General features: G+C 32.8%; 9 protein-coding genes across 9 annotated transcripts; 6 read left to right on the top strand and 3 right to left on the bottom strand.

The window, feature by feature from the left end:
* The first annotated feature begins 261 nt into the window (after positions 1-261).
* On the top strand, positions 262-6,459 carry LOC135958406 (zinc finger protein 184-like). The gene is made up of 2 exons (XM_065509310.1): positions 262-1,645; positions 5,114-6,459. Exons 1-2 carry the CDS (start codon positions 343-345, stop codon positions 6,457-6,459), a joined length of 2,649 nt encoding a protein of 882 aa, XP_065365382.1. The 5' UTR covers positions 262-342.
* On the top strand, positions 2,564-4,479 carry LOC135957448 (zinc finger protein 91-like). The gene has a single exon (XM_065508191.1). The coding sequence runs from the start codon at positions 2,579-2,581 to the stop codon at positions 3,905-3,907; it is 1,329 nt and encodes a 442-aa protein (XP_065364263.1). The 5' UTR covers positions 2,564-2,578; the 3' UTR covers positions 3,908-4,479.
* A 3,673-nt stretch (positions 6,460-10,132) lies between the features above and the next one.
* Positions 10,133-11,747, top strand: Ts (Thymidylate synthase). Its single transcript, XM_065507419.1, has 2 exons — positions 10,133-10,359; positions 10,418-11,747. The coding sequence occupies exons 1-2, from the start codon at positions 10,182-10,184 to the stop codon at positions 11,227-11,229; spliced, it is 990 nt and encodes a 329-aa protein (XP_065363491.1). The 5' UTR covers positions 10,133-10,181; the 3' UTR covers positions 11,230-11,747.
* Positions 11,748-12,154: 407 nt separating this feature from the next.
* LOC135957228 (transcription factor grauzone-like) lies at positions 12,155-13,986 on the bottom strand. The gene has a single exon (XM_065507934.1). It carries the CDS (start codon positions 13,935-13,937, stop codon positions 12,162-12,164), a length of 1,776 nt encoding a protein of 591 aa, XP_065364006.1. The 5' UTR covers positions 13,938-13,986; the 3' UTR covers positions 12,155-12,161.
* A 918-nt stretch (positions 13,987-14,904) lies between these two features.
* LOC135958026 (uncharacterized) lies at positions 14,905-16,337 on the top strand. Its single transcript, XM_065508889.1, has 2 exons — positions 14,905-15,407; positions 15,477-16,337. The coding sequence occupies exons 1-2, from the start codon at positions 14,964-14,966 to the stop codon at positions 15,891-15,893; spliced, it is 861 nt and encodes a 286-aa protein (XP_065364961.1). The 5' UTR covers positions 14,905-14,963; the 3' UTR covers positions 15,894-16,337.
* A 698-nt stretch (positions 16,338-17,035) lies between these two features.
* LOC135958405 (transcription factor grauzone-like) lies at positions 17,036-18,850 on the bottom strand. The gene has a single exon (XM_065509309.1). The coding sequence runs from the start codon at positions 18,848-18,850 to the stop codon at positions 17,036-17,038; it is 1,815 nt and encodes a 604-aa protein (XP_065365381.1).
* A 1,470-nt stretch (positions 18,851-20,320) lies between these two features.
* On the top strand, positions 20,321-22,222 carry LOC135956846 (transcription factor grauzone-like). Its single transcript, XM_065507440.1, has one exon. The coding sequence runs from the start codon at positions 20,370-20,372 to the stop codon at positions 22,206-22,208; it is 1,839 nt and encodes a 612-aa protein (XP_065363512.1). The 5' UTR covers positions 20,321-20,369; the 3' UTR covers positions 22,209-22,222.
* Positions 22,223-23,152: 930 nt separating this feature from the next.
* LOC135958821 (coiled-coil domain-containing protein 34-like) lies at positions 23,153-24,349 on the top strand. The gene is made up of 3 exons (XM_065509731.1): positions 23,153-23,412; positions 23,469-23,714; positions 23,774-24,349. Exons 1-3 carry the CDS (start codon positions 23,264-23,266, stop codon positions 24,273-24,275), a joined length of 897 nt encoding a protein of 298 aa, XP_065365803.1. The 5' UTR covers positions 23,153-23,263; the 3' UTR covers positions 24,276-24,349.
* Positions 24,350-24,899: 550 nt separating this feature from the next.
* Positions 24,900-25,821, bottom strand: MED8 (mediator complex subunit 8). Its single transcript, XM_065507304.1, has 2 exons — positions 25,611-25,821; positions 24,900-25,543 (listed from the first exon to the last, which is right to left on the bottom strand). The coding sequence occupies exons 1-2, from the start codon at positions 25,773-25,775 to the stop codon at positions 24,944-24,946; spliced, it is 765 nt and encodes a 254-aa protein (XP_065363376.1). The 5' UTR covers positions 25,776-25,821; the 3' UTR covers positions 24,900-24,943.
* Between the last annotated feature and the right edge of the window lie 134 nt (positions 25,822-25,955).

Below are 25,955 nucleotides of genomic sequence, written 5' to 3'. Positions count from 1 at the left end.
TATATTTACCCCTGTGTCTGGTCCAAGGAAATAATGAAAATGTAAATGTTAACAATAAACAAATTTAGAAAATATATAAAGTGTGATATGGATCTTGATTTGTTGCTGCATATGTGATATTCATTTATTCTTGGTCGCATATTATTGATTAAAATCTTTAAATAAATTATGGTAAATTATACCAATTATTTTTCTTACTGCATAAACAAATGTACTTTTACAAAAACTAAAAAATATGGCAGCATCAATAATAAAAAAAAATTTACTAACAATGTTTTTGTTTTAATTCACGGATTTTGAAGTTTATTATTAAATTTAATAAAAAATATCGATAAAATAAACATGACCAAATGTGTTGTATGTTTATCATCCAAGCCTGTGGCATCGCTAATTAATTTGCATTCTTCCGAAGGATATGAATGCAACATCAAGCGCATAATTGAAAAGCATTTGTGGTGGTGGTATTTGAAGCAATCACCAAAGGATAAATCTTGGATTTGCTTAGAGTGCTGGCAGGAATTGTTATCGTTTCACAATTTTTATGTGAAAGTCGAAAATGTTCATACGCAATACGAATTAATGAAATTATCAGAATTTGAAAACTGCGCTCTAGAAGACAAAGTCCATACAGTTAATGAAGAGTTTTCGACAATCAAAGAAGAATATGAAGTTTCAGCTGTTCCAATAGAGAGCATACAAATGGTCGATTTTACAGATTATAATATCGTACATAATGAAGATGAAAAAAGCTTTATGGGAAACAGTGATCTTGAAAGTAGTCACAGTTTCCAATTTGATAATATTGATACAATAAGCAACAATAATCAACGTAGTGTAACAAAACAAAAAACTAGGAAGAGTAAATATGAAATCCCGACCTATTGCCCACAAAAACACCCTCAGCTGGACCAAAAATCAACAATAACAGTGGAAAAAAAATTTAGCTGTGAGCAATGTGGTAAATCGTTTTTGCATAAAAGGTACTACGACTGCCACTTGTTTACACATGTACCTGACGAAGAAAAGAAATTTCAATGTGATGTATGCGACAAGAAATTCGCCTCCTTTAATCTCCTTAAGCATCATAAAGTATATATACACCTTAGAAAGTATGCTATAATTTGTGATATCTGTGGCAAATCCTGTCGTAATCGTTTATATTTTAAGAGTCATATGGATGAACATAAAGGCAAGCCTGCTACAAAATGGCCTTGTGATTTATGTGGCGTAAAATTGTCCAGTAAATATGAATTGAACCGTCATATGAAAATAAGGCATACAGAAGAAAATCTTAAGGCTTACAAGTGCTCATATTGTCCGAAAATATCAGCTAATATGAATTCCCATAAACAACATGTTCATTACGCCCATAAGTCTGAACGTAAACATGCCTGCCAACTGTGCGATAAGAAATTCAAACGCCCACGAGACTTAAGAGAGCATTTGAGCACTCACACCGGAGAGCCCCTGTATACATGTGGTTATTGTCCAAAAACATTTATTTCGAATGCAAATATGCATAAACACCGTAAAAGTTTACATCCAAAGGAATTCGAAGAAGCCAGATTAAAGAGATTATCTGGTCAAAAAAAGGAAAGTTTAAGCATAAATAATACTGCAGATGGCAGCGAAATTTTACAAATCAGTAAAGATAATTAATATTGTATTAAATGTAGAACTTTAATTATTTTACTCACTACAATTTGTAAGCAAACTAAAAGCTAATTTATTATATTTTGGTTCTCAATAAGCATTAACATCCATATATAACGAATTTAGATGGCGCTAATTTAGAAAATTTGGATATACCTATAAAAAAAAGGTGTTTTTAGCGAAGGCGGTATTCGATATAACCCATACTAGGAAATCCTTGAGCCAATACAGGAAACGTGAATATTAACAAAATTTAGAAAGTAAATTATTCATATATTTACGGTTAATATTTTTGTATAAATAAATACATGATATCAATATGTTGTAAACAAGATTGGCTGCCGTTACTTTTACTGAATTTACCGTTACCGAAATTGTATAAATTTAATTTTAATATCGGATTTCACTATTCGTTACATATTTGCAATTTTAGCATATAGCGGAGTTCAGTATGCTAAAATTCAGTAAAAATATTTAAAATGTTGCTTGACCATTCGCACTTAATTCTGAACTTCGCTAGTATGCTTTTCTTATTTTTTCATATATTTTGTTGCTCTGATATTGCAAAAATCATAGATTTGCAACATATACCAGGTTTGCAACGAACAATAATTTCCCCTAACAATTTATTTAAGGAAGAAATTACTGTTATCATGTTAGCAAAATACAGTTACTGAAATTACAGTAAATACTGCTACCGTTTCCGAAATGATCTAATTTACCGTTAAATTTTCGTATAGCTAACCATAGTTCTAAAATAAAGTATTACAATATTTTTTCTCAGTGTATAAACAAATGGACCTTTACAAAAACCAAGAAATATGGCCACTTTAATAAAAAGTCAATTATTTACCAAAATTGTTTTTGTTTTTAATTCACAGAAATTTTATTATTAAATTTAATAAAAAATATCGATAAAATAAACATGGACAAATGCATTGTTTGTTTATCATCCAACTCTGTAATTTCCCGAATTAATTTACATTCTTACGAAGGATATGAATGCAACATCCAGCGCATAATTGAAAAGCATTTGTGGTGGTGGTATTTTAAGCAAACAGCACAAGATAACCAACTTCCTTGGATTTGCTTAGAGTGCTGGCAGGAATTATTATCGTTTCACAATTTTTATTTAAAAGTAGAAAATGTTCATAAGCAATACGAATTAATGAAATTATCTGAATATAAAAACTGCACTCTGAAAGACGAGCTTCATACTGTTAATGATGAATTTTCGATAGTCAAAGAGGAATATGAAGTTTCCCCAGCTTTTCCAATAGAGAGCATATCAATGGTGGATTTTGAAAATTGTAATACCCTACATAATGAAGATGAAAGGAGCTTTGTGGTAAACTGTGATTTTGAAAGTAGTCACAGTTTTCAATTTGATGCAAGTGATACATTAAATAACAACAATAAGAAAAGAAGTGCAGCACAACAAAAAACTAGCAAGTGTAAATATAAAAAGCCGACCAAATGCCCTAAAAAACGCAATAAGCTGGACAAAAACTCAACTAAGGAAGTGAACAAAAAATTTTCCTGTGAGCAATGTGCTAAATCGTTTTTAAAAAAATCACACTACGAACGCCACATGTTGACACATGTACCTGAAGAAGAAAAAATATATCAATGTGATGAATGCGACAAGAAATTCGCCTCCTTTAATCTCCTTAAGTATCATAAAGGATATACACACCTTAAAAAGTATGCTATAATTTGCGATATCTGTGGCAAATCTTGTCGTGATCGTTTATATTTTATGCGTCATATGAAGGAACATAAAGGATATCCTGTTGCAAAATGGCCATGTGATATATGTAGCGTAGAAGTGTCCAGTAAATATGAATTAAACCGTCATAAGAAATTAATACACACAGAAGAAAATCTTAAGGAATACAAGTGCTCATATTGTCCGAAAATATCAGCAAATATGAATTCCCATAAACAACATGTTCATTACACACATATGTCTGAACGTAAACACGCCTGTCGACTGTGCGATAAAAAATTTAAACGTTCACGTGAATTGAGGGAACATTTGAGCACTCACACCGGAGAGCCCTTGTATACATGTGCTCATTGTTCAAAAACTTTTATTTCAAATGCAACTATGCATAAACATCGTAAAATTTTGCACCCAAAGGAATTTGAAGAAGCCAGATTAAAGAGATTAGCTGGTCAAAAAAAGGAAAGTTTAAGCATAAATAATACTGCGGATGACAGCGAGATTTTACAAATCAGTAAAGAGAATTAATATTGTATTCATTCCCACGACACCGAAATGACCCGAGTTCACTCGGCCAAGGGCTGTCAACTCAGCAACAACTGCTGCTACAACAATATTGTATTAAATGTAGGACTATAATTTGGTTACTCATTACAATTTGTAAGCAAACTAAAAGATAATTACATTTTGGTTCTCAATAAGTAATAAAATCCATATATGAGGAATTTATATGGCGCTACTTTAGAAAATTTTGATATCTGGATAAAGAATTTTCAGCGAAGTTGGTATTCGATATAACCCATTCTAGAAAATCTCTGCGTCAATTCAGGAAACGTGAATATTAACAAAATTTAAAAAGTAAATTAATCATATATTTACGGTGGCATATTATTGATTAATATTTTTATATATGTATGTACATCATGGTCAATTACACCAATATGTTATAAACAAGATTGGCTGACGTTACCGCTAAGCTACAGTTACTAAAATAACCGTTACCGATATTGTATAAATTTTATTTTTGATTTATAAAAACACAAAATTTTGATGTCAATAATTCTGTTTATTGGAATATACAAATTCTAAATGTAATAAAACACCAACTTTGTTTAATTTTTGTAATTTGTATTAATATCGGATTTCACTCTTCGTTGCATATTTGCATACACAGTAGCTGAGCTCAGTATTAAGTCCGAATGGCCTATCAACATTGTAAATGCAAAAATACAATATAGGTAGATAACAAAAGAGTAAATAACAATAATCGAAAAAAAAGATTTAAAATGTTGCTAGACCATGCGCAGTTAATACCGAACTTCTCTAGTATGTTTTTCTTATTTTTTCAAACATTTTATTTGAAAAAATGATTTACTACATATGCAAGGTTTGCTGGTGAAATTTTCAACGAAGAGTGATTTCCGCTAATAATTTAATTCAGGAAGGAATTACGGTTATCATGTTATCAAAATAACGTTACTGAAATTACAGTAAATACCGCTACTGTTTCCGAAATGATCTAAATTAGCGTTAACTTCTCGTATAGGTAGTCAACCATGGTTATAAAATTAAGGTGTACAATATTTTTTTTCTCAGTGCATAAACAAATGGAGCTTTACAAAAACCAAGAAATATGGCCACTTCAATAAAAAAAACAATTATTTACCAAAAATGTTTTTGTTTTGATTCATAGATTTTAAAGTTTTATTATTAAATTTAATAAAAAAAATATAGATAAAATAGACATGGATATATGTATTGTATGTTTATCATCCAATCCAGCGATTTCGCGAATTAATTTGCATTCTTCCGAAGGATATGAATGCAACATCCAGCGCATAATTGAAAAGCATTTGTGGTGGTGGTATTTTAAGCAAACAGCACAAGATAACCAACTGCCTTGGATATGCTTAGAGTGCTGGCAGGAATTGTTATCGTTTCACAATTTTTATTTAAAAGTAGAAAATGTTCATAAGCAATACGAATTAATGAAATTATCTGAATATAAAAACTGCACTCTGAAAGACGAGCTTCATACTGTTAATGATGAATTTTTTATAGTCAAAGAAGAATATGAAGTTTCACCAGCTTTTCCAAAAGAAAGCATACCAATGGTGGATTTTGAAAATTGTAATACCCTACATAATGAAGATGAAAAAAGCTTTGTGGTAAAATGTGAATTTGAAAGTTGTCACAGTTTCCAATTTGATGCAAGTGATACATTAAGCAACAACAATAAGAACCTTACTGCAACACAAGAAAAAACTAAGAAGTGTAAATATAAAGAGCCGACCAAATGCCCTAAGCTAGACAAAAACTTAACTAAGGCAGTGGAAAAAAAGTTTAACTGTGAAGAATGTGGCAAATCATTTTTAAGAAAATCACACTACGATCGCCACATATTGACACATGTACCAGACGAAGAAAAGAAATTTCAATGTGATGAATGCGACAAGAAATTCGCCTCCTTTAATATCCTTAAGTATCACAAAGTATGTACACACATTCAAAAGTATGTTATAATTTGTGATATCTGTGGCAAATCTTGTCGTGATCGTTTATACTATGTGCGTCATATGTCCACACATAAAGATACTCCTGTTGCAAAATGGCCTTGTGATGTATGTGGCATACAAGTGTCTAATAAATATGAATTGAACCGTCATAAGAAATTAATACACATAGAAGAAAGTCTTAAGGAACAAAAGTGTCCTTATTGTCCGAAAATATCAGCAAATAAAAATTCCCACAAACAACATATTCATTACGCTCATAAGTCTGAACGTAAACATGCCTGCCAACTGTGCGATAAGAAATTTAAACGTCCACATGAATTGAAGGAGCATTTGAGCACTCACACAGGAGAGCCTCTTTATACATGTGCTCATTGTCCAAAAACTTTTATTTCGAAGGCAACTATGCATAAACATCGTAAAAGTTTGCATCCAAAGGAATTCGAAGAAGCCAGATTAAAGAGATTCGCTGGGCAACATATAAAGTGTATTCAAAATAAGGAAAGTTTAAGTACAAATAATACTGCAAATGGCAGTGAAATTTTACCAATCAATAAAGATATATAATGTATTAAATAAAATATACTATGTACCTACTTTAATTTGTTTAGTCACTGCAATTTGTAACTAAACAAAGGTTATTACATTTTTGTTCTCAACAATATAGATATAGGGTAAACGCTCCTATAGTCGGCATGACCCAGTAGTCGGCATTTTTGACTTAAAAGCTTAATAAATAAGAATAACGATAATTTTATACAAAAGTAAGATTTAACTTTAATTAAACATACACTCATTTATCTTTATGTAATGTTTAAATTTGGGTGAGATGAGTATTTTCATCTATTTTTGTCCTCATTAAGTGACCATCTTTCAACTGGTGCGGAAGTGCCTGTTTTTTAAAAAATTTTTTAGTGGCAAGGCCAACTAAAACAAGTTAGTAACCATATCAATTTAAGTAATATTTTTACCAGAGTGGTGTTAACAGATAAAACTTTGTTTAAATATTACCTACAATGTGAAAGTTTTCACAAAAAATATTTTTTTTGGTTATTTTAATTGATGCCGTCATTAGGAATAAAAATTTCTATGATTTTCAATAGTCGGCATAGTGATGCCGACTTCAGGAAAATTGCTAATTTTTTGTATTAAGCTCAAATTCTACAAATTTGTTTATTACTCATCTCTCTTGACAATAGATTTGAAGAAAATGAGTTTGAAATGAGTTTACCCAATAGTCGGCACAGTTTTAATTGAGCATTTTAAGAACTGCCGAGTATAGGAGACCAAGCATCCTGAACTCGGCAGCAGCTTTTTGTTTGACTGGAGATCGTAAAACAAAGTAATATTTAGAGATTCAGTAGGTATTATTAATTCTAACATCTTAGAATTCCAAATATGGACACTCCAGAAAAAAAATCCATGCACCAATATCCTGAAAAAGCCTTAAAATGTTTTCTATGCGAGAGAAAGCCCGATTTCTGTATTAGGTGCCAGTAAACAATATGGAGTTCCGCGTTCAAAAATATAGGACAAATTATACGGTTCCGAAGGTCCTATGAGAATGGGGCCGCAAACAGTGTTATCTAATTCCAAAGAAAGTGAGGATTAACTTAACACGGTTCAAACAATCGTGAAGGAAGAGCAGCAAACCACACCATTTGTATATGATCTAACCGGAAAGAAATGGTATAAAGGGCTTTTTAAACTGTTCTCTCTAAAATAATCATGTAAGGTACCTTAATAAACAGGCTCTTTACTAAATCAGTTGGAGTTATTAGTAGGTGATCGGCCTGAAAATGAGAAAAGAAACGGATTTGGATCTAGCTTTTGAAATAGACAACCGACTAGCTCCTAATATGAGCGTAGAATTGATTCCGATGACATTATCGAAGAGAACAATAACTTAAAAATAAATTATCAAACTATTGAAATTGTGAGTAATCTTACTATAGAGGCAGGCACGTTCATAATTAACAAGGAAAAGTTGAAAATATAGTAGTATCGCCAACTTTAGCTGCAGAAAATCACAATGAAACGTTGAAACCTGTTCACTACTCATCTCCAACTTTATCAAATAATTATTCAAATACTTGGTTTCAGCCTTTTAACTGTTCAAGTCCAATCCCAACAAGTTGTAGTTGTACATTTCAAATTTTGTCAAAGTTTTTTAATAATATTATGGTCACTGGGATATTGTATATGATTGCGGTAACCATAATATGTTTACGTTACCATTAACATGATTGTAAATAAATATATATTTATGGCAATCATTTTCATGATAATGATTTATCATAATATGTTGATCTCAGAATATGATAACCATAATACTAGAACAACACAATATGTTGAAGTATTACATCATAAGCATGGTTGCCACAAACACAAATATTTACTACAATCATATGTATATATGATTGCTACAATGATGTGAATGGTAACTTAAACATAAAATAAACATAAATGGTTACCGCAAACATATACATAATTACAGTGACCATAATAGAGAAATAAAATAAACCAAAACAAATTAAAAAAGGAAGATAAAACGAGTTAGGGGCACATGTGAAGAGGATTTGGACACAGATCCTGAGGATGATGGTCTAAAAACGTAGGATATGATATTTGCCCACAGTGGTTTCACCTCAAATGCACTAATTTATGTTTTTTATTAGTATTTATTTAAATGGCTGATATTTTAAATAAAAAATAACTTGAATTCTTTTAAGATTTTATTCTTTTCTTAATAAAAAATGCTATGCCGACAATTGGGTCACAAATTGCCGACATTAGGATCAAGGGTGCCGACTTCGGGTACAAATCGTGTTTTTTCAAAAAAACGTAAATTGCTCAAATTTAATAAAAACTGCTTGAAAAGAATTAATTGAGTCTAAAACTATACAAATTACTAAACAACAATAACCCATTTACATCCCAATACCATGTTCGCACTCATAATGGTATCACTTTAAAAACTGAAAAAAAGTTAAACTGCCGACTACTGGTGCATTCACCCTAGATGGCTTAATATAAAAAGGCCCTAACTCGTGTTTTTGTTTTGTAAGTCCAGATTTCCGTTTATTTCAATAAATGGTCCGATCATATATCATAATAAGCCAAAAAAAATCACGACTTAAAAAAACACGAGTTTGGGCCTTTTTATATTCAGCCTTATCATGTAAGGCGTAGTCGTTTTACGACAACGACAGTTTCGTCCTAGATTAAAGAAATTATTCAACCTGTTTCATTAATCTAGTACGAAACTGTCGTCGTAAAACGACTACGCCTTACATGATAAGGCTGATTAAGCCATCGATATGTATTATGATTTGCAAAAGCGATCCTCATAGTATCTAGGTACTTGGTACAATAAAAAACTGATTTTTTTTATTTTCAATTTTTACTATAAATCCCTCATGGCCAAATATGTATTTACAATGTCTGGATGAACTTAAGCAAGGTTATTCTTCCCTAATGAGTTCTGTGTGGTCTGTAGTTTTCGTTTTAAGGTTCCATACAACATTCATGCTAATATTAGTTTAAAATATAGTAGTTTTGACTCACCTGCCTTTCACTTAAGAGCATTTTGCATATAAGTGTACACAATTTTTATTTTGTATATTTATTTTTCCAAAGTCCATATAAATTCGTTAATCTAAGTGCATTCTTCATACACATTACGTTTTCATGAAAAAAATTAATTTAACTACCTAATACCAAATTAAATCATAAAAACTTCTTAATAATATTAAAAGTAACTAAAATAACAAATTTGTCGTTATTTTTAGACGAAAGAATCAAAACATTCATCTAGAATGCATAGTTGGTTTTTTATAGCATGTAAATTATTTGCTGTTAGCTGCATTTTTGGGCAGTAAACTTAAATGCACTTACCATCATCAATGAGCAGGTAAATGCATTTTTGTCTTACCTGCACAAATTATTGTGTTAAAGTTGGTTTTATAGGTAAGTCAAAATTACTGTATGTATTTCTTTCTTATTAGTAACCGGCCGGGTGCAAAGTTATTTACCTTCGGGATATAAAAATAGCATCATACTAATAGTCTGTGGTGTGTAGTACAATTAAAAAAAATTTTCGTTTAAGTAATCCATAATACACTTTTATACAACTATTAAAAAGTAGTAAAAATAATTCTTACGTTTGTTTCTTTGACATCGAAATCATTCATAATTATTATAATTTTGGCGGGAATAATTTTTATACGCGCTTAATTTTTTGCAACAAAATTTCGCAATAAACTTGAAGAATCTGCCCGGAATAAAACATGTCACAAGTTGCAGAAATCTCACCAGTGTGTGAAAATGGAAATGCGAAAGATGTAGAAGCTAAATCGAAAGAAACTAAGGACATTAAAATGAATGCATCTGCCAATGTCTCACATGAGATTGAAAATAAAGATGAGCAGCAATATTTGGAGTTGATAGATAAAATCATTAAGACAGGTTTGTGTTGGCATTATGAAAAACTTTATTTTTAATTATTTGATATTATTACGAATAGGTGTTGATCGTGGTGATCGCACTGGTGTGGGTACTGTATCCATTTTTGGTGCTCAAATGCGTTTCGATATGCGTCAGTCGTTTCCATTGCTAACTACTAAACGGGTGTTTTGGCGTGCAGTAGCCGAGGAACTTTTATGGTTTGTACATGGGTGCACGGATGCCAAAATATTGCAGGAGAAAAATATACACATTTGGGATGGAAATAGTGATCGTAAGTTTTTAGATAAACTAGGTTTTACTGAACGTGAAGAGGGTGATTTGGGACCAGTTTATGGATTTCAATGGCGTCATTTCGGTGCAAAATATCGCACGTGCCATGATGACTATTCCAATGAAGGTGTTGATCAGCTGAAGGAGGTCATCAATACCATACGTACTAATCCCAATGATAGGCGTATTATAATGTCGGCCTGGAATCCCATCGATATACCACAAATGGCTCTACCACCTTGCCACTGTTTGGCCCAATTCTATGTAGCCAACGGTGAACTATCATGCCAGCTGTATCAGCGTAGCGCTGACATGGGTCTAGGTGTACCATTTAATATTGCTTCATATGCTTTGTTAACCTATATGATTGCACATATTACTGGCCTAAAACCAGGTGATTTCATTCATACCACTGGAGACACGCATGTTTACAAGAATCATATTGAACCCTTAAAGGAGCAACTAAAACGAAAGCCTCGTCCTTTCCCCAAATTAAATATAAAAAGAGAGGTCAAGGAAATAGATGATTTCAAATTCGAAGATTTTGAAGTTGTTGACTATAAACCATATCCAAAAATAGAAATGCAAATGGCTGTTTAACTGCGGAGCAAACATGACTATATGAATCTTAATTTTTTTTATAAAATACAATATAAGTATTATTTTTTTATTTTCTTAAATTGGATGTGGATAATTTGAATTTATAATTACTATTTATTATATTGCTATACTCCAATATTATTTACCCGTTCTGTAAACCAAAACTGCGTAACGTTTTTGCTTTAAAAACGAATTCACATATTTTGGTGTTCTCTGTTATTTGAAACTACATGATTAACCCACATAAAGATTTAAAACTAATTTTCTTTTCCTTTTTCAATTTACAAAATCGTGTAATTTGCAGAATATAAATTTTTCTACTTTTTTTAATACACTCATTTTCTAAGCCACTGCAGAAAAGGGACGATACTTGTTTTTCGACGGAAGTGGAAAATTTACTATCTATGATTTTTTATTTCTTTAGTTTCGAAACTAATTTCGTGTTTTATTTTTTTACATTTTTAAAAGTGTGTTTTGTATGTACTTATTAAAATAAAAAATATTTTTAATAATTTTTTTTATATATTTCTGTAATTAATTGATGTTGATTAAAATCAGTTCGAAATAATTAGAAATAAATGCGGCACTGCAAACTTTGTTACAAATATAACAAAAAATACCAAGGCTAACTCGATTTGAAGCGGTCAAAATGCTACGGTAACGCTAATTAGGATTATTTTAAACTTCTATAAATTTCATTTTAAACTCAATTGTTAAAAACAAAAATTCATATTTTCGATTATTCGGTAAAAATTTGGCCGAATAACAAACTTTTATAAAGGTTTTCATTTATAAAACGTGTAATTTTGTATATCAAAGAGTAAACGTTTTTTTCCTTATGCATATGTATTTGTATTAAGGAATTTCCCATCCCAAATTTAGACAATTTGCTGTAATATAAAAATTTCTTTTGATTCAAAATGTTTTTTATTTTAAAAATTTAACACATTTGCTTCCATAACAGGCTCTGCTGCCATAACCATTAAATTTTCCGGACTATTCTGTATATCTAATATATTGTTACCAATGGCCGCTGAAATTGTCACCGTTTTTCTTCCCCTTTCATTCAACTTCTTCAAACGGGTATCTTCCCATTCTTGACGATGGGCAATTTTTCTATGTTTATGCATATTGGCATTTGATATAAATGTACGGGGACAATGAGGACATGTGTATAACGCCTCACCGGTATGAGTACTCAAGTGTTCCTTTAATTCTAGAGGACGCCGGAAGGCCTTGTCGCACAAATGACAGGCATGTTTGCGCTGCATAGTGTGCGTGTACTTTATGTGCATACGATGAGCATTGAGGTTTGGCGAAACTCTTGAACAATAGGGACATATCTGCTCCTGAAGATTTTCTTCCAGATGGCGCATTTTCATGTGTTGCCTCAGGCCATATTTGTTGGTTAATTTAACGCCGCATATTTCACAGGTCTCTAAAGAAGGCGGTGCTCCAGCATGCTCTTCCATATGACGTAAAAATGAATAACTATGGCAAAAGGATTTTCCACATATATCGCAAATTTTGGCATATTTCTTGGCGTGCGTTGAGTCTTCATGCTGTCGCCGTATGTAATCGGAAGCAAATTTTTTGTCGCATTGTGTACAATTGAAATTTCTTTCGCTCTCCGGTACATGCGTTAATTTGTGGCGTTCGAATATGTGTAGTTTGAAATATGATTTACCACATTCATCACAGTTATATTTTCTGTCACGTGATTTATGTGACTCCAAATGCAATTCCAGGCCACGTCGTGTGGCAAATTTTTTCTCACACGATTGACATTTAAAGAAATTCGGATCTGTATGTACTCTTAGATGATCGACAAGCAAACAACGTTTAAAATACTTTTTATCACAACACATGGCATAACCCTGGGTATTGTGTTCATTACGATAGTGCATTTTAAGCGAACGGAAATCTGCCAGTGCTACGTCACAAATACAACATTCTAGTTTATGTTCACTGTCTTTAAAAAATGTATCAATCTGATCTACTTTACAAATAGTGGTATCTTTTCTCTTCGCAGGTTTATTTGCTCTTGATTTTTTCTCTAAACATTCAGTTTTTATTTTTCGTTTTGTCTTCTGGCATTTTGTTTTTCTAGCTTTGTTTATAAGTGGCTTGTCTTCATCACTCTCTAATTCCAACCAGTCATCTTTATCACCTTCAAAGTCTTGTAAATCTAATGCATCAACTAGTTCATTAACATCATAGGCTTCGTCATCATTCTGCTTGTCGTCACCTTCATTTATATCAAAACAAAATTCACTTTTCATCTCCATCAAGCAAATATCTTTCTGTTCAATATTTTCTATAGTTTTCTGTTGTTTCCGAGACGTAACCTTACGTGACTCTTTCAGCAGCTCCAATTCATCTGTATTTTCAATCTCGTTCTTAATAATAGTAGCCCCTAGTTCCTCTGCAAAATTTGATTGCTCCAAGGTGGCCAGAATAGGTTGATATTGTCTGTGCACCATTTCTACTTTACAGTAAAAGCTATGAAATGTTGATATTTCTTGCCAACACTGACGACAGATCCATCGAACTAAACCATTACTCGGAGATTCTGGCTTTATATACCACCACCATAAATGTTTTTCAATTATTCGTTGTATTTTTCCTTCAATCCATTCACTGGATTGTGTGGTTATACGGGAATAGATGTCGTCATCAGATTCCAAACAAATTACGCAATTGTCCATTTTAGAAGTTTATTTTTTAATAAAAACTAAATTTAATAAAAATTTCTATATTTTTTTTTATTCCTGGGCAAAAAGTAAACAAAACTATAATATTGCCAGATTGTTTTTTAGGGAGTGTGTAGAATAAACTCAAATAAAATGGGCATTAGGGTGTGCAATCGACTTTTCAAAAACGGAAAAATGAACAATCGATCTCAAAAAGTCGTTTAACTAAAAAAAGTTGACAAAAAATACATTTAATTGCAACAGTATACTAAAACTATATATGCATACAATAACAGAAATAAAATAATAGCCTGCAATTTGGTATACTTGCATTTTTTTTAGTGTAGACATATCGTACAAAATCGAATTGCTGAAACCATAGAGAATAGACATAGAGCGGAAACTCTCCTGTCAAAGTTGTCAGAAACCTAAATGGTGAGAATGTATTAGTAGAAAAAACTATGTGAAAACAAAAACAACACTCGTATGTGTTTTTTTTTTAGTTTCCGCTCTATGTTTCTCTATGGCTGAAACTTTTAGAAAAGTTGTTTGTTTACTATTTTATAAATTTAAATCTAACTATTAGAAACAAAAGTGAAAATATTTATTACATTATCGCCTAGATACATTTAATTTTTATTGCAACACATTGCAATAAATGTTTCTACATGTATTTAAATGGTAAAAAGTTAAAATATTCGAAAAGTCGATTTAAATAAAAGTGGAAATTGCGAAAAGTCGACTTTACATTAAAAGTCGAAGTTCGAAAAAGTCTTAACATAAATATAAAACGCCTCATGCGCATGTAGAAAATTTTCAAATACATGTCACAATACAGATGCAACACATGCCGTGTGACCCCCTATTACATGTGAATTTTGACATTTTAAATATTTTTACATGTGCATGTAGGTGTCACAAAATATGTAAAAGCAAACATATTTGACACAACATTTGCAACAGAGATTTATTTTGTTTGTTTTGAATACATTTGTTTGGCTGTTCGGTACGTTTAATTTTTGCGTTTGTTTTGGTAACAATATGAGCGACTATATTGTTATTGTCGACGACAACGAAAACGACTCCAACGGTGCGCCTTCGCAATTGAAGCCTCGTCGACCAAGAAAATCAACAGCAGGCGAAAGAAAAATTATGCACCTATGGACCGACAATGAAATCTATCGTTTAATTGCGTGTGTAGAACAGCAACGTCGGCTATGGGATTTCGATTTCCCAGAGTACAAACTGAAAAAACTAGACGGGTGGCGAATTGTCGTGAATGAGCTGGGAATTGATGGCGTGGATATAACCGAGGCAAAAGTGAAATGGTCATCGCTGCGCACTACTTACATGGGAAATTTGTCGAAATTAAGGAGATCGAAACAAGTTGGTGAGTCGCATACCGTCACATGGAAGTTTTTCGAGGCGATGATGTTTCTGGAAGATAATAATAATGCACAACATTCAACTTCACCGCTGCCATTGGTATATTTTATACATTATCCTATTTTTTCAAATTTAAAAATTAATTGAATGTTTATTGGTTTATTGCAGGAATCTGATGCTATTAATCATTCGATGGTAGAGGAATTCTCGCTACCATCACCACCATCAGCATTTGAATACGTAGTCGGCAACCAACGTAAACGTTCAAGATCGATAACGCCTACTCCATCGCCACCATCAGCATTTGAATACGCAGTCGGCAACCAATGTAAACGTTCAAGATCGATAACGCCTACGACATTCCCATCACCATCGCCGTCACCTACACCATCTGCTGGCTCTTTTAATTCGCAGGCAATTTCGGTTGTAAACAGTGCCGTGGCCTCGTTGCATTCATGTGATACAAATTCAACCTTCTGCGACAATCTCTTGGCAGAATTGCGAACACTTTCGGATACAAAAGCACGAACGTTGCGCTACAAAATATCACGCTTGATGATGGATTTTATGGAAGCAAGTCAGTAACCAACATCAAAATTGTGATGACTGGTAGCATAACTAGTAATATACATATGTATGTATATCATATCTGCAAATGTGTCTGCTTCGGCCGCATGTTTCACATTTGGATTTTGGAATAAAAAATAAATTTCGTGAACTATCAAAATTTTACCGCATGTGGACACTACGACTGCAACCAACATGATGAACATTCTTGTGACATGCGCATGTGGCTTTTTACATTGCGTGTACTATAGGATTAAGAAACATCGTAAATTTATTTAAAACTTTGGCCCTAATTTTGTAAATCACGTCACCAAAGTAATATGTATGTGGATAGCAAAAAAAATTAAATTTTTTTTTTTTGTTTTATATGTATACACATTCTGAACAGAACAAAAGCACCAACATTCAGGCATTGATTTGACTTTCATAATTAGAAAATTTTTTATATAAAACAAAACAAAGATTTGCACCCCTATCGTGAATCAATCACCCTTATCGTGGTTGGCGTAAACGTCATACGCCTACGACAGTTTCGAACTAGATTAAAGAAACAGTTTGCATTTTATCTTTAATCTAGTACGAGACAGTCGTAGGCGTAAGACGTTTACGCCAACTACGATAAGGGTGAATATTTCACATGAAATATGTTCCCTCCCTCTTCCTATTTTTCGTTTATCAACATTGTTCATTTGAACAAATTCTCCAACATGGGTAATTGGATGAAATTTTGTAAACAATAAACAGCTGTTACGAACAAAATCAACTATTGTGAATGAAAAGTTCATGGGAATATCACGATAGCAATTTTCCCTTCGAGGGAAACGGATATTTCATGGTAACATAAATTTCACATGTTTTGACGGTGTTTGTTTTTTCTAGACGAAACCGAACCTTATTTTCAGGTGCCATGCAGAACCCACTTTAAATTGAACTGAAAAGTTTTTTGAAGAACAGTTTTTTTAGGATGCTTTGACATTTTACAATAAAAAATAAGTTTTTGTATTAGAATCCAATATTCGATTCTAAAAATATATTAGTTAATTAAAAACTTGAATTTAAACGTGAAGTTAATAAATACTTTATTAATTTATTTTCTTTGTACATTTAATACTAACTATTTACATGTATTTACAATATTCTTAATTATTAGTTTATATATTTTAATTCAACACCTTTAATTGTGTTAACATAGAATTATCCTGTGAACTTTGCAGGTTAGATGCTATTGCAATTGATTTAGTGCTAGCATTTAAATGTTCTTTGATCGATAATTCTCTTAATTTTTGAGCGGTTAATTTTTTTAATCTTGCTTCCTTCCATTCCTTGGGATGCGCTGCTTTGCGGTGTTTATGCATATTCGCACTGGATATAAATGTGCGGGGACAGTGGGAACAAGTATACAATGGCTCCCCGGTATGCGTACTTAAGTGCTCCTTCAATTCTAGCGGACGTTTGAATTTCTTCTCGCACATGTTGCAAGCATGTTTACGCTCCATGGTATGGGCATAGTTTATATGTTGACGGTGAGCATGCATATTGGGTGATACCTTCGAACAGTAAGGGCATATTTGTTCTTGTTGATTTTCCTTGGTATGCATTTTTTTCTTGTGACGATTCAACAGATATTTACTGGTCAATTCAACGCCGCATATATCACAGGGTACTTTCGAAGGTGGTGCACCGCTGTGTTCATCCATATGGCGCATAAAGGAGAAACGTTCACGAAATGATTTACCACAAATATCGCATATCTTCCCATATTTGTTTAGATGAGCAAACGCTTTATGCTGGGTAACCAAATATTCGGCAGCAAATTTTTTATCGCATTCATCACATTGAAATTTTCGTTCTTCATCAGGTACATGTGACAAAATGTGACGATCATAGACGGCTTTTTTGAAAAACGATTTATCACATTTCTCACAGCTAAAGATTCTTTCGCGCGTTTCATTAGATTGTTTGTGAAATTCAAGATGATTTTCGTAACTCATGCGATGAGCTAAAATTCGACCACAAAGCGTACATTTAAAATAATTTGGATTCTCGTGTACCCTTAAATGATCGGCCAGTGGTCCTCGATTGTAAAATTTTTTATTACAACACATGGCATAGCCAGGTATTTTGTGCTCCAATCGGTAATGTGTTTTGAGATTTAAAAAATCGTTGAGGGGAATGTTGCAAAGATGACAAAAAAGTTTATATTCACTCTGTGCCAAATATTCATCGTTTTTTCGGGTAATTTCTAGTTTTGCTGAAGAATCAGCATTTTTAGATTCAGTTGTTTGGTTCTTTGGGATTTTAGCACATTCTCTTTGAACTTTCCTTGCTTTAATTGGGACTTTTTTAGACTTTTCTTTTTTCGCATTAGTTGACTTTTTATAGTTCTTAACATCATTCTGATCCAAATTGTTAAAGGTCTCCCAAATATCTATCGAGTTGCTATCACCACAATTGCTAATTTCTTCCATTAATAGCTCATCTTTAGCATTCTGCTGTACACCATCGGTACTACTAAGTAAATGTTCATCTTTAACATTTATTTCTATATTTTCAGATATTACTAATGATTGCAAATTTTTCTCACTTCTTGTAAATTTGACTAAAGGCACCAGGTCTTCATTCAGTGTTTCTAGACTGCTGTCTATTGTCTTAAATTCTTCTTTTATTAATATCCTTGTATCAGCAATACATTCTCTTTCCTCAGTAAGTCCTATAAAAACCGGCCACTTCTTGAGGTTATATTGTTTATGCACTTTTTCTACCTTCATATAAAATGTATGAAAAGATGACAACTCCTGCCAGCATTGACGACAAATCCATGGTAAGCTCTGAGGTGGGGTTTGCTTCATATACCACCACCACAAGTGTTTCTCTATAATACGCTGGATGCTGCATTCTTGCCACTCACTGGACTGAAAATTTATACGGGAAAATATATCGGCATTTGTTGACAAACAAACCACACAATTGTCCATAGTATATTTATTATTATTATTGGTTTCAATTTACTCGAATTCAAAATAAAAGAACTAATTTAGTGATGGAATTATTCGAATAATGGCACATGAATACCGAATACCTGATGGGAATAACTTAAGTTAATTCTAAATTACAGGACATGTTAATTAAAAATTTCAAAATTAATTAATTTTTTAAAGAAAATTGTTTACATTTCCATTACATATGAACATAGTTGATAGAACTGTTTAACAATTTTAATATGTGCTTTTATTATCGGGTACTTCCAAATTCACATCTCTAGGAAACACATATGTTTAGAAGAGTTGCCAAGCAATTTGACTCATATACAATACACACTACCATACCAGGAAAAATACAAATAAAAAGTTAAAGAAATTAATGTTTTAAATTGAAATGAAATTATTTTGGGGAGAAAACAAACATTTTCGGTTTCAAAATTGTTAAAAAGTTTGAAGTTAATTGATGTTCAAATTAATATTCATATTTTTTGTATTGCCGGCTTTCGGCCGGACGAAGGGATTTAAAACTCTGGGGTGTATCGGACACCGGCTTCGCTAAAATTACTTTCCTGTATATCAAAATTTAGCGAAGTACTGTCATATACATTCATAAAGGCATTTTTGGTCCACTATGTTAGTAAACAGTACCACATTATATATCATATAAAAGGTATTTTGAAGCACTATTCAATGATGCCCACAATGATCAGATCATTTTCTAAATAGATGTGAAATTTACTATTATATATATTGACTTTAAATTCCTATAACTCCTAAACTAGGAGAGAGCAGGCAAAAATTTTAAAGTTTTTGTGCTTAACAAGTAAGAGAGCTATATGTGCCGAATTTTATATACCCTTCTCCAAATTATACTTCAAAATAAAAATTTTTCGTTGTAATTCGGGTTAGAAAATATTTTTCCCGATTTTGACCCATTGTAGGTCCAACTTACTATGGTCTTATATACATCGTTGCAAAGGTCTTTGAAATATCTATCAGTAGATATCCATATTGATTTTATTGATATTATTGTCTTAGTACTTCAAATATAGGTCAAAAATCGAGGTTGTCCTGGTTTTTTGCTGCCGATTTTGCTGATTTTAAATATGAAACTTCTCGAAAGCAATGTGACAGAATTATTGAAGATTTGGATCCCGAAGATATCTGGGGTCTTCAGAAAATTGATTTCAACAGAATGACGGACAGACGGACATGGCTTAATCGACTCCGCTATCTATAAGGATCCAGAATATATATACTTTATAAGGTAGGATAATTATATTGTGGAAATTACAAACGGAATGACGAACATTTATGTATATTTCCTTCTCACGAAGGTGAAGCGTATAGGTCTTTGTGGTACAAAAAAAATCCCATTACAAACAAAAGCAGTAATAAAGGTTGGCAATCCTACAATTTTATTACATTTGTTTACAATTGTTTTTTTGTTTTTGTTGTGCATAGTTAACTTTAAAATTTACACAAAAAAACTATCTAAAAACGACTGCCAACAATGGATAATTGTATAGTTTGTTGTAAATCAAATGAAGATATATTTTCACGGATCAAAACCGTATCAAGTGAATGGAAGGAGTGGAACATACAGCGTATTATAGAGAAACATTTGTGGTGGTGGTATTTGAGGCCACCCTCAAATAATGGAGCAGAACAGTGGATATGCCGTCAGTGTTGGCAGGAATTGTCATCATTTCACAACTTTTATATTAATGTTGAAAAAGAACAGAAGCTGTATGATAAACTCAGTATATCAGTAATAAAAACTGATAATGACGAGGTGGCAGCTGTAGATATAAAAGTGGAAGAGCAGAATTTTGTCAACGACTCAATGCTCACAGAAAATCTAATGCATTTAGAGAAACCTAAAAGAGGACGAAAAAAGAAAACGATGGACAAAGCTGAAAACATACAAATCGAGGAGTTGGATGTGGTCCAGGTGAAGAGTGAAAATGAAATGACGGACACTTTTGAGCATCCAAAGCCAGACATTGATATAAATATGTTAGTAGCCGATGAAGTAGCTTCGATAGATTGGGAACACTGCTTCTTAAATGAGAGTCCTGAGGACACAGAGGAGGAAAAGGAACTCGTCGAACTGGAAGACGATAAACTAAATGTATTTTTGAATAAAAGAGCTACACGCAAACGTCAACCCAAATCGAATGCTGTTACCAAATATAGAAAAAAGTACACGAAAACTATCAAGGAAAAGAAAGCTAAAGTAGTAAAGACTTTAGCGAATTCAAATGTCGCACAGGCTATGAGGAAGAATGACGAATTCATAGCAGATAACCATTTCGAACTGTCTTGTAGTATATGCAGTGCATCACTGTGTAACTTTTACAAGCTTAAAAATCACTTTCGTAAGGAACATGACGTTTTGGGTTATGCCATGTGTTGTAATAAAAAGTTCTACAAACGTGGCGTCTTGGTAGATCATATCAATGTACACAAAGATCCCAATTACTTTAAATGCCTGCGATGCGACAAGGCTCTGTCCACTCGTCGCAGCTATGAAAAACACATGGAAACCCATCAGTTGTATGAAACTCCACAAAATGCCTATATATGCGATAAGTGTGACAAATCATTTTTGAAAAAAGCTGTTTTTGATCGTCATTTATTGACGCATGTTCCTGAGGGCGAGAGAAACTTCCAGTGTAGCATTTGTGATAAGAAATTTGCCTCGGAATATCTGCGCAAACAACATGCCTCATTAACACACACTAAGAAATATGCAAAAATTTGTGATATTTGCGGTAAATTATTGCGCGATAGTTTCTCGTTCATCCGGCATATGGGAGAGCACAATGGAGAGCCACCAGCTAAAGTTAAATGTGATATATGTGGCGCAGAATTGACCAATAAGTATCGCTTAAATCGTCACAAAAAAATGATGCACACAGAAGAAAATCAACAAGAACAGGTATGTCCTTACTGTTCAAAGGTATCACCTAACTTGAATGCCCATAAACATCATGTCAAATACACACATACGTTGGAACGCAAACATGCGTGTCATATGTGCGATAAGAAATTCCGGAGACCTTTGGAGTTGAAAGAACACTTAAGCACGCATACCGGTGAGCCTTTATACACTTGCCCTCATTGCCCTCGCACATTTATATCCAGTGCAAATATGCATAAACATCGAAAGCTGACACATCGGAAAGAATGGGAAGAGGGTAGAATGAAGAAGGAAGCTAAAGCATTAGCAGGCAAAAAGTTTCTAAAATCTGTGGCCGCACCACAAAGTGAAACTTCCTACACCGATAATTCAATAATGGCGCCTGTAAGTGAAGCGGTAGCAAATTTAACAGTGTTAAACTTTTAAAAATAAAACTAACAATGGATTGTGCAATGAATAGAGGTTAATTTGTGCATTTGGCTAACAAGGTTAATAGCTTCATGGTTTGAAAACAGTTGATTTTTGAGCTCAATAAAATATTTGTTCAGTTGTAGAGACTACTTTGCAAATACATATTAATTTAAGCTTAATTAAATTTACAATTCAATATTTTGTTCGAAAATTCGAACTTATTTTCGAAAATTGCTTTTAAGCAGTTTAATAATCTCTAAATCATGAGGATTCTTAAAAAGAATCTTAAAGTACTTTCAGAATATATAATTTTTAAAATATGTTCGAAATGTAATATCGTTCAAAATGGATCTGTATCCGATTCCAGTTATACTATATATTATGATATGAACAGGACCAATACATTGAACTGAAAAACAGTACCATACCATAATATTGCCACGGCTCTTTCCCTTTGGCCGTCTTACAAAAGCTAGAAGTAGATTTACGGGGCCTTCATCACAAATGTTGTATTTTTACAGTACCTATCTCACGAAAATTTGGTATAATTTTTGAAACAGTAGTTTTTTTAATTGAATATTTATCAAATATTCAATATTTAGTTTAATGCAGAACTAAAATACTTTGTTATTGTGGTTTATAATTAATAAATACGGTTTCGCAAATCTTAACCCATGCTATTTTTTACTAACTTTTTAAACAAATTATTCCGTCTCACATCTTTATGTTGGAGAAATGGCTAGACAAAAGGAAACAAGTTAATGTGCTCCCATACAGATTAAAAATATCAACATTCCAATACGACCACTGTCTAACAGGAGTTAGAAACTAGTTCGTTAAGTCGGGATTTATTTTTAGTAGTTTTTGTAAACTACTTTATGAAATGGTTTTTTAATTTTTTGCTTCAAAGAAAAGCTTGCCTTGTAAGTTTTTTTTTACTCAAAACCGACTGACTATTTTTATTTATTTAAAATCAAAATTCCGCAAAATAATTTTCAAAATATTAAAAAAAATACGACATATTTTGTATAATATTAAAGGCTGCTAATAAAAATAGACACGGAATTGAAATGGCGTGGTATACATCAAGAATTGGCGATAAGGAAAGTGACACCGAGATACGAAATTCGGCCCGCAGTTTATCTTCATCTATAAATGGTGGTAGCTCTCATTTTAACTTAAGTTCGCGTAGTTACGATACTTCTAAGAATAGTGTAAGGTAAATCGTAAAATTATTACACCATAAATACATAATAAATATTAAATGTTCTTTAGATATGTAAATTCTGCAGCATTTATAGAGAATAATGTCCCCCTAACAGATATTTCGACTGGGGATAATATCAAATACACAGCCATGTCAGAAACTAACAGCGATATTGTACCTCCATTGGATATAAATTCAGAGGAAAATTATCCTACCACACGTGATTACACTTTTTCCTATCGTAAACATTGTGAGCCAGCTAAAATTCCACATAAGCCTGATCAGGCATACGAAACCTGGCTCTCGGCTAAAAGGTACATTAAAAGTAAAGAAAAAATAAAATTTTTAGTTAAATTCTATTAAAACCATTTAGAAAACTCCTTTCTGATGAAGCAGCTAGACGTAAAAAGGCCGAAGAATTAAAGCAACAAGAAATTGAAGAACGTAAACGTTTAGCAAAGGAAAAATATGAAAAATGGTTAGAGAAAAAATCACAATCTTCCATAGGACAACAGTCTATGACCAACATAACGGTAAAAACTGTTCCAAGTTTAGAAATTCGAGCACGACCCCAGCTCACTGCCGAAGAGGCTCATGCTCGTTTGGAAGAATGGGAAAGGGCAAAACGTTTAGAAGATGAACGTCGTCGCTTGCTAAAACGACAAGAGGAACAACATCAGCGTAAGCTGGAACAGGAACGGCGTCAAATGGCTGACGAGGCTTGGGAAAAATGGATAGCTAGTGCTGATAAAAAACCTAAACCTGTTCCCTTAAATCGTGGTATATTCACACTTCGTGGCACAGTATCGGATATTTTTGTGAATCCCAACGAATGGAAAACGATAGTACCAACAAGCAATGAAAATAAGCAATAGTTTTTTAAATATTGTACAAAATCTTTATTAAACTGGAATTAAATAAACTATCTTTCCAACGAAGTATTATTGTATCCAAACCTTTTTGTTCTTCACATTTTTTAAGGGAGTTTAAAGGGTTTATATATAAACAGGGACGGGAACACAATAGTTTAGAAACTTTTTCTTTTGGTAATAAATCAGCTCATGAACTATTTGAGATATCTTAATGAAATTCCAATTGGTCATTGCTGAGGTGTTTGGTTGATTTTTATTTACATGGGTTCATGGAGGCAAGGTTTCGAGTCTCCTGAAGGGAAACATTTCTTGATACTTTTAAAATTTCTATAAAATTAAATAAAAATATATTTGAAATCGGGTACAAATGTTAGCTCCCTCTTAGGGTCTAATTTTGTAAAACGAAACGACAAACGTTTAACAAATTTTGTATGGAAAAATTCAAGTTTCAAACCTTTTTCCCATTATTCTTCATACAAATTGCTTTCGTTTCTAAACGCTTTGTTTTATAAAATGAGACCATTAATTTGAAAAAGAAAACATACGAATTTGTAAGAATTATTAAATAACTGCATCAAATAAATGTAATTCTTTTTAAAATACTCATAATTTATACTTTATTACAACTATTATTTAGATTCTATAACTAACAAACCTTAACCCAGCCGGTTTTATCTTTGAAATGGATGAACTTGCATAGCAGACTTGATATTAGTCTTAATAGCAGATGGAGCTTTGCCCAGCTGATTGACACCGCCAGGACTGACAGAACTCATAGGTGCCGGTGGCCTAATAGCTGGTGGTACCATCATACTGCCCGGTCCACCACCGGGTATCGACATTGGCATAGTTAATTTTAAGCCTTTACCCATACCGACCGCAGCAACAAGCGCATGAGTATCGGCCATACTACTGGTTTGCTGGATGCCGGCTCTCGATGAAGAATCGATTTCCCAGTCTTCACGTTGTTTGCTAACGATCTCCAAAACATGTGACACTACCTTATTGTATTGAGCCACTTGTTTGCTGGCCGCTTCATTTGTCAGGCTGTTGGCTTTCTGTTCGTTTTGTAACATTTTCTGTTCAGCCAGGGGAGCAGGTTTGGTGCGCAAATAATCGGGTACTATGTCATGTGAGAAAACAGGTACTCTACCTTGGGTCAGATTCACCAGCAGTTCATCTCTATCGGGTGATAACATTAGAGGCAGTACGGTACGATTTCGCAGAGGTGGACATATTTCTTTCGATAAGATTTTCGACAGGCCGGTAAGCTAAATTAGATTGAAATTGGTTTTTTGTATAAAATGTGGTAGTAATTTTTATGTTGGTTGAACTTACATGACTTGAGATTAGAGCAAAATTGTCCAAAAACTGTGGCCAATTTATGGTTTCATATTCGGTTTCCAATTTGTGTATCATAGCTCCAATTGACATTTTCAAATCATTTAAACGATTTAGCACTGCGTCTAGGGTAGCATCCAATTGTTTTTCTTCGCGAGACATGTTTAAAATACGTTTATTTATTTATTTTGCTAAAAACAAACGAAAACATCAAAAATTAAAACATTTCCTGAAGAAGCCAGTAATGTTAATTTAGCTAATATCTCATAAAATTTGGAGATTTTGCAAATTTAAGCGATTTTTTAGTGTTCCTTGTTTATTAAAACAGAGTCGTTTTCAGCT

This window comes from Calliphora vicina, chromosome 4, assembly GCF_958450345.1.
Source record: "Calliphora vicina chromosome 4, idCalVici1.1, whole genome shotgun sequence".
Lineage (NCBI taxonomy): Eukaryota > Metazoa > Arthropoda > Insecta > Diptera > Calliphoridae > Calliphora > Calliphora vicina.
Note: the sequence above shows the minus strand (reverse complement) of the source record. Positions and strands in the feature narration are given on the sequence as shown.